Source organism: Crinia signifera, chromosome 4 (genome assembly GCF_055691185.1).
Source record: "Crinia signifera chromosome 4, ASM5569118v1, whole genome shotgun sequence".
Taxonomy (NCBI): domain Eukaryota; kingdom Metazoa; phylum Chordata; class Amphibia; order Anura; family Myobatrachidae; genus Crinia; species Crinia signifera.
In genome coordinates, this window is record NC_139220.1 from 3,527,975 (window position 1) to 3,541,390 (window position 13,416).

The following is a 13,416-nucleotide window of genomic DNA, read 5'->3' on the forward strand; positions in this document are numbered from 1 at the left end:
AGCAGCAGCGACCGCCAGGGACACAGACTCAGCAGCAGCGACCGCCAGCACCACAGACTCTGCAGCAGCGACCACCAGGGACACGGACTCAGCAGCAGCGACCGCCAGGGACACGGACTCAGCAGCAGCGACCGCCAGGGACACAGACTCAGCAGCAGCGACCACCAGGGACACTGACTCAGCAGCAGCGACCGCCAGGGACACGGACTCAGCAGCAGCGACCGCCAGGGACACAGACTCTGCAGCAGCGACTGCCAGGGACACAGACTCAGCAGCAGCGACTGAAAGGGACACAGACTCAGCAGCAGCGACCGCCAGGGACACGGACTCAGCAGCAGTGACCGCCAGGGACACGGACTCAGCAGCAGCGACCGCCAGGGACACAGACTCAGCAGCAGCGACCGCCAGGGACACAGACTCAGCAGCAGCGGCCGCCAGGGACACAGACTCAGCAGCAGCGGCCGCCAGGGACACAGACTCAGCAGCAGCGACCGCCAGGGACACAGACTCAGCAGCAGCGGCCGCCAGGGACACAGACTCAGCAGCAGCGGCCGCCAGGGACACAGACTCAGCAGCAGCGACCGCCAGGGACACAGACTCTGCAGACACTACAGGACAGGGACACAGACTCTGCGGACATTACAGGTCAGGGACACAGACTCTGCGGACATTACAGGTCAGGGACACAGACTCTGCGGACACTACAGGACAGGGACACAGACTCTGCGGACATTACAGGTCAGGGACACAGACTCTGCGGACACTACAGGACAGGGACACAGACTCTGCGGACACTACAGGACAGGGACACAGACTCTGCGGACACTACAGGACAGGGACACAGACTCTGCGGACATTACAGGTCAGGGACACAGACTCTGCGGACATTACAGGTCAGGGACACAGACTCTGCGGACATTACAGGTCAGGGACACAGACTCTGCGGACACTACAGGACAGGGACACAGACTCTGCGGACATTACAGGTCAGGGTAACACTGCGCCGAGATTCCATTATCTGGTCTGAATGGTGGCAAGGGGCAGAGCGGATGCAGATAAAGGGGGGGTATCGCTGTATAAACATATGTACCTAGAGGGATCCTAGCGTATCTATACGGGATACGAGGCCTGCAGAGCATATGGGCCCCTGTACAGGGGGTCCCACATACCGCACAACCTGAGCCCTTAATTATTCTCAGCTCACCGCTGGCCGGCGCAGGCTGAGCATTTGCAGAAATCACTGGTAAAATGGCTACCGCAGAAATTATCTGATGATTTACGGATGCACAATAGAGGTGTCCCCAGGAACGTGGCGCGGACACCATGGGGCAGATGTATTAAGCCTGGTGAAGAAATAAACTGGAGATAAAGTGTAGGAGATAACGCACCAGCCAATCAACTCCCAACTGTCATATTTCAAACACAGCTGATTGGCTGGTGCGTTATCTCCTTCCAATTTATCTCCAGTTTATCTCTTCACCAAGCTTAATACATCTGCCCCCATGTTCCTGGAGACCTGAGCAGGGGTAATGCCAGGGTCTATTACACAACCATAGAGGAGGGGGCTTATTAGGGATGCCACTGACCGTCTTCTGGCATCACAAACACCAATATCCTGATACCATGTTATACAGTATATCCTGTACGTTATATAATACATCTCTCCCATGTGTCTCCAGATACCTGTATATCGGGATCCCGTCGGTATTACGCTTTGTCTCCTACATCCCCTGCATCTTCATCCTGCTCTCCCTGAAACGCGCCAGCTCCCGCGTGGAAAATCCTGAGTCATGAGCAAGAGACGAGATCCGGGGAAGATGCTGTATATAGTATATAACCGGGGAACGCAGACACCCTGTTACATTAGGAATCGCCCCACAATGATGCTGTATTTATGGAAGAGGACGCCTTGTTTTATCGAAGACTTGTTGGGAGACATTTGCTTCAATTCCTGGAAAACTGAACTCAGCCGGGGATAGAGGTGACAGCGGGGACAGAGCAGAGCTTTAGGGAATGGAGGAGGAGGGACACAAAGACATTGGGGGACATGGGGGTACTGATAATTAAACACAGTACCAGCCACTGGCCGGGTGGTGATGGACAGCTGCCTACGGTGACACTAGTCTGGTGGCTGCACCCAGTGCCAGTCCGTCTGTCAGCAGAGTGGGAGCTCACTGGGCCGGTTCTCCTAATGGTGACATTGCTATATTGTAACGCCAGCATTTATCCCGTCAGATCGCGTCACACCAGCTATGTACAGAGCTGCCCTGTATACATACATATATATTACTTTATAATTCTCTGATTACTTTTTATATTGTGTGAAATGAAATAAATGGTATTCTTATATTAATGTAAGAATATTCTGTCGTATCCGTTACTTATATAGTTTCCCCACATTACACAGAGCAGAACATTTACCGGCTCGGTCCAGAGCTGACAATTTAAATGCTCGCTTATCTTTCAAAAATATAATCTTTAGGGATCAATGTTATTTGTTTTGTAAGCAGCAAATTTACCTATTGTGTGATAGGAACCCAGCAAACCCGGGGGAGACCCTACAGATCTTTGCAGGGGCTGGCGGTCAGAACGCCAGCCGCCAGCCCCCGGAAGGGGATGAGCGCAGGGGCGGATCCAGGATAAAATGACAGGGGGGTCACCATGATAAAAGAGGGTATAGGTGGGGGAGGGGCGGTGTTAGTGGTGCCAGTGTACATGCTAAGAGAGCGGCAGAGAGAGGGAGGCAATGGGACTAAAAATAGGCGCTGGCATTTAAAGTACGCAGGCCCACCATGGCAACAAAAGAGAAGGATGTAGTTGTACGCGCGCCGAAGGCGCGCTCCGGAAAAGGGGTGTGGTCACTCAACAGAGGTGTGTCCTTGAGTGTAGTCTACAACACCATATACAACTTCTACACAACAAAATACTAGACCCCTTTATACTTCCCCCTTACACATGATGCCAAATGGAATGAAACTAAATTCACATATTTCCACATGGATTGAGCCAAAATTCAAATAATGCCACATGGATTGTGTCAAAATTCACATAATGCCACACGGATTGAGCCAAAATTTACATAATATCACACTGATTGAGCCAAAATTTACATAATATCACACGGATTTAGCCAAAATTCACATAATGCCACACGGATTGTGTCAAAATTCACATAATGCCACACGGATTGAGCCAAAATTCACATAATGCCACACGAATTGAGCCAAAATTCACATAATGCCACATGGATTGAGCCAAAATTCACATAATGCCACATGGATTGAGCCAAAATTCACATAATGCCACACGAATTGAGCCAAAATTCACATAATGCCACATGGATTGAGCCAAAATTCACCTAATGCCACATGGATTGAGCCAAAATTCACATAATGCCACACGGATTGAGACAAAATTCACATAATGCCACATGGATTGAGCCAAAATTCACATAATGCCAAATGGATTGAGCCAAAATTCACATAATGCCACACGAATTGAGCCAAAATTCACATAATGCCACATGGATTGAGCCAAAATTCACATAATGCCACATGGATTGAGCCAAAATTCACATAATGCCACATGGATTGAGACAAAATTCACATAATGCCAAATGGATTGAGACAAAATTCACATAATGCCACATACATTTAGCCAAAATTCACATACTGTAATGCCACACGGATTGAGCCAGAATTCACATAATGCCACACGGATTGAGCCAAAATTCACATAATGCTACACGGATTGAGCCAGAATTCACATAATGCCACACAGATTAAGCCAAAATTCACAATACGCTTCATAAACAGGGACATTGTCCACCGAAGGCACGCATTAAACATTTACATTATAATGTCCATTACACGTTAAGTTACACGCCATTATGTCCATTATGTATTATGCCAAACACCATAATGCCTATTAAAAATTATGCTACATAAGTGCTGCTTCTCTACATGCTCAGTGCCAAGGGTTCCATGCTCATTGCAAGAGGTTCCATGCTCATTGCCATGTGGGATTACATGTTCATTGCCAAGGGGAAATACATGCTCGCGGTAAATGGGGGACAGCCGCCGCCAGGCAGAAGTGATAGCCACTGACAGTGGCAGAGCCTGGCTGTATTCAGAGCACTGCAGGTACCGGCTATTTGAAATAATACCCCATGTGCGGGCCCCGCCAGTTATTATTACATCACACGTGTGCGGGCCCCGTCAGTTATTATTACATCACACGTGTGCGGGCCCAGCAGTTATTATTACATTACACATGTGCGGGCCCCGGCAGGTATTATTACATTACACATGTGCGGGCCCAGGCCCCAGCATTTATTATTACATTACACGTGTGCGAGCCCCGGCAGTTATTATTACATCACACGTGTGCGGGCCCCAGCAGTTATTATACATTACACGTGTGCGGGCCCCGGCAGTTATTATACATTACACGTGTGCGGGCCCCAGCAGTTATTATTACATTACACATGTGCAGGCCCCGGCAGTTATTATTACATCACACGTGTGCGGGCCCCGGCAGTTATTATTACATCACACGTGTGCGGGCCCTGGCAGTTATTATACATTACACGTGTGCGGGCCCCGGCAGTTATTATACATTACACGTGTGCGGGCCCCAGCAGTTATTATTACATTACACATGTGCAGGCCCCGGCAGTTATTATTACATCACACGTGTGCGGGCCCCGGCAGTTATTATTACATCACACGTGTGTGGGCCACAGCAGTTATTATTACATTACACATGTGCGGGCCCAGGCCCCAGCAGTTATTATTACATTACACGTGAGCGGGCCCCGGCAGGTATCATTACATTACACGTGTGCGGGCCCCAGCAGTTATTAATACATCACACGTGTGCAGGCCCCGGCAGTTATTATTACATTACACATGTGCGGGCCCCAGCAGTTATTTACATCACACGTGTGCGGGCCCCGGCAGTTATTAATACATCACACGTGTGCAGGCCCCGGCAGTTATTATTACATTACACATGTGCGGGCCCCAGCAGTTATTTACATCACACGTGTGCGGGCCCCGGCAGTTATTATTACATCACACGTGTGGGGGCCCCACCAGTTCTTATTCTGTGTGTGTGATACACTTACTAGTTACTGCGTCCTCTCCGGCAGGTGGGATCCCTTCCCCCATTTACTATGGAGCAGCCATCGATACCACCTGCATTAAATGGGGGACTACGAGCTGTGGAGACCCGGGAGCTTGTCGTATGTACGACTCTGACGCTTACAGGTAACTTTACATTACGGGTCAGGGACACAGACTCTGCGGACATTACGGGTCAGGGACACAGACTCTGCAGACATTACGGGTCAGGGACACTGACTGCGGACACTACAGGAAAGGGACACAGACTCTGCGGACATTACAGGTCAGGGACACAGACTCTGCGGACACTACAGGACAGGGACACAGACTCTGCGGACATTACAGGTCAGGGACACAGACTCTGCGGACACTACAGGACAGGGACACTGACTGTGGACTTTACAGGACAGGGACACAGACTTTGTGGACATTACAGGTCAGGGACACAGACTCTGCGGACATTACAGGTCAGGGACACAGACTCTGCGGACACTACAGGACAGGGACACAGACTCTGTGGACATTACAGGTCAGGGACACAGACTCTGCGGACATTACAGGTCAGGGACACAGACTCTGCGGACATTACAGGTCAGGGACACAGACTCTGCGGACACTACAGGACAGGGACACTGACTCTGCGGACACTACAGGACAGGGACACAGACTCTGCGGACATTACAGGACAGGGACACAGACTCTGCGGACATTACAGGTCAGGGACACAGACTCTGCGGACACTACAGGACAGGGACACAGACTCTGTGGACATTACAGGTCAGGGACACAGACTCTGCGGACATTACAGGTCAGGGACACAGACTCTGCGGACATTACAGGTCAGGGACACAGACTCTGCGGACACTACAGGACAGGGACACAGACTCTGCGGACATTACAGGTCAGGGACACAGACTCTGCGGACATTACAGGTCAGGGACACAGACTCTGCGGACATTACAGGTCAGGGACACAGACTCTGCGGACACTACAGGACAGGGACACAGACTCTGCGGACATTACAGGTCAGGGACACAGACTCTGCGGACACTACAGGACAGGGACACAGACTCTGCGGACATTACAGGACAGGGACACAGACTCTGCGGACACTACAGGACAGGGACACAGACTCTGCGGACATTACAGGTCAGGGACACAGACTCTGCGGACACTACAGGACAGGGACACTGACTGTGGACTTTACAGGACAGGGACACAGACTCTGTGGACATTACAGGTCAGGGACACAGACTCTGCGGACATTACAGGTCAGGGACACAGACTCTGCGGACACTACAGGACAGGGACACAGACTCTGTGGACATTACAGGTCAGGGACACAGACTCTGCGGACATTACAGGTCAGGGACACAGACTCTGCGGACATTACAGGTCAGGGACACAGACTCTGCGGACATTACAGGTCAGGGACACAGACTCTGCGGACATTACAGGTCAGGGACACAGACTCTGCGGACACTACAGGACAGGGACACAGACTCTGCGGACATTACAGGTCAGGGACACAGACTCTGCGGACACTACAGGACAGGGACACAGACTCTGTGGACATTACAGGTCAGGGACACAGACTCTGCGGACATTACAGGTCAGGGACACAGACTCTGCGGACATTACAGGTCAGGGACACAGACTCTGCGGACATTACAGGTCAGGGACACAGACTCTGCGGACATTACAGGTCAGGGACACAGACTCTGCGGACACTACAGGACAGGGACACAGACTCTGCGGACATTACAGGTCAGGGACACAGACTCTGCGGACACTACAGGACAGGGACACAGACTCTGCGGACATTACAGGACAGGGACACAGACTCTGCGGACACTACAGGACAGGGACACAGACTCTGCGGACATTACAGGTCAGGGACACAGACTCTGCGGACACTACAGGACAGGGACACTGACTGTGGACTTTACAGGACAGGGACACAGACTCTGTGGACATTACAGGTCAGGGACACAGACTCTGCGGACATTACAGGTCAGGGACACAGACTCTGCGGACACTACAGGACAGGGACACAGACTCTGTGGACATTACAGGTCAGGGACACAGACTCTGCGGACATTACAGGTCAGGGACACAGACTCTGCGGACATTACAGGTCAGGGACACAGACTCTGCGGACACTACAGGACAGGGACACTGACTCTGCGGACACTACAGGACAGGGACACAGACTCTGCGGACATTACAGGACAGGGACACAGACTCTGCGGACATTACAGGTCAGGGACACAGACTCTGCGGACACTACAGGACAGGGACACAGACTCTGTGGACATTACAGGTCAGGGACACAGACTCTGCGGACATTACAGGTCAGGGACACAGACTCTGCGGACATTACAGGTCAGGGACACAGACTCTGCGGACACTACAGGACAGGGACACAGACTCTGCGGACATTACAGGTCAGGGACACAGACTCTGCGGACATTACAGGTCAGGGACACAGACTCTGCGGACATTACAGGTCAGGGACACAGACTCTGCGGACACTACAGGACAGGGACACAGACTCTGCGGACATTACAGGACAGGGACACAGACTCTGCGGACACTACAGGACAGGGACACAGACTCTGCGGACACTACAGGACAGGGACACAGACTCTGCGGACATTACAGGTCAGGGACACAGACTCTGCGGACATTACAGGTCAGGGACACAGACTCTGCGGACATTACAGGTCAGGGACACAGACTCTGCGGACACTACAGGACAGGGACACAGACTCTGCGGACATTACAGGTCAGGGACACAGACTCTGCGGACACTACAGGACAGGGACACAGACTCTGCGGACATTACAGGACAGGGACACAGACTCTGCGGACATTACAGGACAGGGACACAGACTCTGCGGACATTACAGGTCAGGGACACAGACTCTGCGGACATTACAGGTCAGGGACACAGACTCTGCGGACATTACAGGTCAGGGACACAGACTCTGCGGACACTACAGGACAGGGACACAGACTCTGCGGACATTACAGGTCAGGGACACAGACTCTGCGGACATTACAGGTCAGGGACACAGACTCTGCGGACATTACAGGTCAGGGACACAGACTCTGCGGACACTACAGGACAGGGACACAGACTCTGCGGACATTACAGGTCAGGGTAACACTGCGCCGAGATTCCATTATCTGGTCTGAATGGTGGCAAGGGGCAGAGCGGATGCAGATAAAGGGGGGGTATCGCTGTATAAACATATGTACCTAGAGGGATCCTAGCGTATCTATACGGGATACGAGGCCTGCAGAGCATATGGGCCCCTGTACAGGGGGTCCCACATACCGCACAACCTGAGCCCTTAATTATTCTCAGCTCACCGCTGGCCGGCGCAGGCTGCGCATTTGCAGAAATGACTGGTAAAATGGCTACCGCAGAAATTATCTGATGATTTACGGATGCACAATAGAGGTGTCCCCAGGAACGTGGCGCGGACACCATGGGGCAGATGTATTAAGCCTGGTGAAGAGATAAACTGGAGATAAAGTGTAGGAGATAACGCACCAGCCAATCAACTCCCAACTGTCATATTTCAAACACAGCTGATTGGCTGGTGCGTTATCTCCTTCCAATTTATCTCCAGTTTATCTCTTCACCAAGCTTAATACATCTGCCCCCATGTTCCTGGAGACCTGAGCAGGGGTAATGCCAGGGTCTATTACACAACCATAGAGGAGGGGGCTTATTAGGGATGCCACTGACCGTCTTCTGGCATCACAAACACCAATATCCTGATACCATGTTATACAGTATATCCTGTACGTTATATAATACATCTCTCCCATGTGTCTCCAGATACCTGTATATCGGGATCCCGTCGGTATTACGCTTTGTCTCCTACATCCCCTGCATCTTCATCCTGCTCTCCCTGAAACGCGCCAGCTCCCGCGTGGAAAATCCTGAGTCATGAGCAAGAGACGAGATCCGGGGAAGATGCTGTATATAGTATATAACCGGGGAACGCAGACACCCTGTTACATTAGGAATCGCCCCACAATGATGCTGTATTTATGGAAGAGGACGCCTTGTTTTATCGAAGACTTGTTGGGAGACATTTGCTTCAATTCCTGGAAAACTGAACTCAGCCGGGGATAGAGGTGACAGCGGGGACAGAGCAGAGCTTTAGGGAATGGAGGAGGAGGGACACAAAGACATTGGGGGACATGGGGGTACTGATAATTAAACACAGTACCAGCCACTGGCCGGGTGGTGATGGACAGCTGCCTACGGTGACACTAGTCTGGTGGCTGCACCCAGTGCCAGTCCGTCTGTCAGCAGAGTGGGAGCTCACTGGGCCGGTTCTCCTAATGGTGACATTGCTATATTGTAACGCCAGCATTTATCCCGTCAGATCGCGTCACACCAGCTATGTACAGAGCTGCCCTGTATACATACATATATATTACTTTATAATTCTCTGATTACTTTTTATATTGTGTGAAATGAAATAAATGGTATTCTTATATTAATGTAAGAATATTCTGTCGTATCCGTTACTTATATAGTTTCCCCACATTACACAGAGCAGAACATTTACCGGCTCGGTCCAGAGCTGACAATTTAAATGCTCGCTTATCTTTCAAAAATATAATCTTTAGGGATCAATGTTATTTGTTTTGTAAGCAGCAAATTTACCTATTGTGTGATAGGAACCCAGCAAACCCGGGGGAGACCCTACAGATCTTTGCAGGGGCTGGCGGTCAGAACGCCAGCCGCCAGCCCCCGGAAGGGGATGAGCGCAGGGGCGGATCCAGAATAAAATGACAGGGGGGTCACCATGATAAAAGAGGGTATAGGTGGGGGAGGGGCGGTGTTAGTGGTGCCAGTGTACATGCTAAGAGAGCGGCAGAGAGAGGGAGGCAATGGGACTAAAAATAGGCGCTGGCATTTAAAGTACGCAGGCCCACCATGGCAACAAAAGAGAAGGATGTAGTTGTACGCGCGCCGAAGGCGCGCTCCGGAAAAGGGGTGTGGTCACTCAACAGAGGTGTGTCCTTGAGTGTAGTCTACAACACCATATACAACTTCTACACAACAAAATACTAGACCCCTTTATACTTCCCCCTTACACATGATGCCAAATGGAATGAAACTAAATTCACATATTTCCACATGGATTGAGCCAAAATTCAAATAATGCCACATGGATTGTGTCAAAATTCACATAATGCCACACGGATTGAGCCAAAATTTACATAATATCACACTGATTGAGCCAAAATTTACATAATATCACACGGATTTAGCCAAAATTCACATAATGCCACACGGATTGTGTCAAAATTCACATAATGCCACACGGATTGAGCCAAAATTCACATAATGCCACACGAATTGAGCCAAAATTTACATAATATCACACTGATTGAGCCAAAATTGACATAATATCACACGGATTTAGCCAAAATTCACATAATGCCACACGGATTGTGTCAAAATTCACATAATGCCACACGGATTGAGCCAAAATTCACATAATGCCACACGGATTGAGCCAAAATTTACATAATATCACACTGATTGAGCCAAAATTTACATAATATCACACGGATTTAGCCAAAATTCACATAATGCCACACGGATTGTGTCAAAATTCACATAATGCCACACGGATTGAGCCAAAATTCACATAATGCCACACGAATTGAGCCAAAATTCACATAATGCCACATGGATTGAGCCAAAATTCACATAATGCCACATGGATTGAGCCAAAATTCACATAATGCCACACGAATTGAGCCAAAATTCACATAATGCCACATGGATTGAGCCAAAATTCACCTAATGCCACATGGATTGAGACAAAATTCACATAATGCCACATGGATTGAGACAAAATTCACATAATGCCACATGGATTGAGCCAAAATTCACATAATGCCAAATGGATTGAGCCAAAATTCACATAATGCCACACGAATTGAGCCAAAATTCACATAATGCCACATGGATTGAGCCAAAATTCACATAATGCCACATGGATTGAGCCAAAATTCACATAATGCCACATGGATTGAGACAAAATTCACATAATGCCAAATGGATTGAGACAAAATTCACATAATGCCACATACATTTAGCCAAAATTCACATACTGTAATGCCACACGGATTGAGCCAGAATTCACATAATGCCACACGGATTGAGCCAAAATTCACATAATGCTACACGGATTGAGCCAGAATTCACATAATGCCACACAGATTAAGCCAAAATTCACAATACGCTTCATAAACAGGGACATTGTCCACCGAAGGCACGCATTAAACATTTACACCATAATGTCCATTACACGTTAAGTTACACGCCATTATGTCCATTATGTATTATGCCAAACACCATAATGCCTATTAAAAATTATGCTACATAAGTGCTGCTTCTCTACATGCTCATTGCCAAGGGTTCCATGCTCATTGCAAGAGGTTCCATGCTCATTGCCATGTGGGATTACATGTTCATTGCCAAGGGGAAATACATGCTCGCGGTAAATGGGGGACAGCCGCCGCCAGGCAGAAGTGATAGCCACTGACAGTGGCAGAGCCTGGCTGTATTCAGAGCACTGCAGGTACCGGCTATTTGAAATAATACCCCTTTCACACCAGAAAATGCATTCCCAGGTTGGCCCCTTTTACACCAGCCTAGTCCTTGCATTTTCTGGTGTGAGGGGGAGAGAAACTGGTTAAAGGGGGGGGGGGCCCTTTAACCAGTTATCTCATTTAACCGGCTATATCTTCGGAAGCAACTGACCCATTTACATGAGACAAATATCATATTGAAGAACTTTTGATCGGGCTTAGAATGATTTTGGTCCAGTGAAACTGGAACGTTTGGTTCCAGAGTAATCTGCCCTGAAAGAACATGAACAGCCATGAAATTACATTTCAAAAATAAAAAAATCGGTTTACATGGAATATCTCTGGAAAAGATTGACCGATATGGATCAGCCTGGTATCATATTGAAGGCCTAGTGATGCCAGGGCGGGAACTGGCAGCCGTCGGAACTGGGTGGGGGTCGTAATTGACGGGTCCCATATTATCCTATGGGGAAAAAACGTTACAGGTTTGCCAGGTGATATCTCCGGTTTCCGGGGGGGGGGGCTAGAGACACGGGGCTGGGCACGTTGGAAAGCCCTGGTCCTCAGCTACAAAATGAAATGACATGGGGGGCACGTGCCTGGGTGCCCCCCCCCCTGAATCCGCCACTGGATGTGCGTGAATTAGACGCACGCACATCCCCTTCAACCGTAGCTCCCCCCGGGTTACCGCCGCCTCGTCTCCGGTTCCCAATGCCATCCCCCACCTCCCAGATCCCCCTAACTCTACACGTCTTCCTGACACGGAGATGTGTGTGCGTGTGGGACGCGCGTTCCAGTCAGATGGAGCGCAATCATTCTGGCGAGCCCCGGCGCTGAACGCGAGGTGCTCCATCTGTATAACATGGGCAATGAACACCCCATCTGTCTAAAGATATAGACCGCGCTGTGACGATCACACCACCCCTTCTATGGCATGAAGTGCCCAATGTCCCCCAGCGGAGGAAGGACTCACTAGCTGTCCTGGAAAAGGGGGGACAATACCCCACAGTGACCACCTGTACCCCCACATGGTCGCTTGTCGAGAGCACCTTTTAGCACCCAATTTTAATTAAAAATTTCGAAAAAGCCAATTAGGTGAAGGCCAGGTAGCAATTGAGAGAGCAAGGGAAGGGGGGGGGGGGGGGGGATTCCAGGACTCAAAGAGGAAGTAGCATCATATGACTCCCCTGACAAAACTACCGCCCCCTCACAGGCTCTTAAATGCACTCATGCAGCCGTCGCTTAATCTTCTTTTAGTAAGAAGATTGCTTAGTAATACAATCTATTTCAGATTACCTAAAACTGAAAAACTAGGGGGGGGGGGCTTGATATAACAACATCATCTTCACTTGGCATTATGTAGGCTCCCCCTGTTTCCTCTACTCCTGCTCCGCTGACTGCCAGAGCAGAGCATGGAGCCCCATTATGTGATGAGCCAGTCTGGTAGATCACAGTGTCAAAAAAATAGTGCAAACATAAGTTAAAAAATAAAAAAACTTACTCCATCCAAGAAATGGTGATCTGGTGCGCGCCTCTTGTACCTGGTCATCTGGCCTGGTGCTGTCAGCTAAGAAGCAATGAGTAAGTGGAGTAAGTGTAAGATCAGCGGCGGGACATGTGCACTTTCAGGGAATTATTTTGTAAATTGTGCGAT

The 13,416-nt window shown here is 49.6% G+C and overlaps 1 protein-coding gene across 4 annotated transcripts in view; it reads left to right on the plus strand.

The window, feature by feature from the left end:
* LOC146073559 (solute carrier organic anion transporter family member 1A2-like) overlaps positions 1 to 9,656 on the plus strand; it is a 49,583-nt gene extending 39,927 nt beyond the window's left edge. For 3 of the 4 annotated variants that reach the window (XM_083180756.1, XM_083180758.1, XM_083180757.1), the window contains one exon: positions 1,680 to 2,354. In XM_083180756.1, coding sequence (XP_083036882.1) covers positions 1,680 to 1,794 — 115 coding nt within the window. In that variant the 3' untranslated portion in view covers positions 1,795 to 2,354. Of the gene's footprint in view, positions 1 to 1,679; positions 2,355 to 5,152; positions 5,271 to 8,979 lie in introns of those variants that run through there. The other variant, XR_014473289.1, reaches the window with a different exon arrangement.
* The last annotated feature ends 3,760 nt before the right edge of the window (positions 9,657 to 13,416 follow it).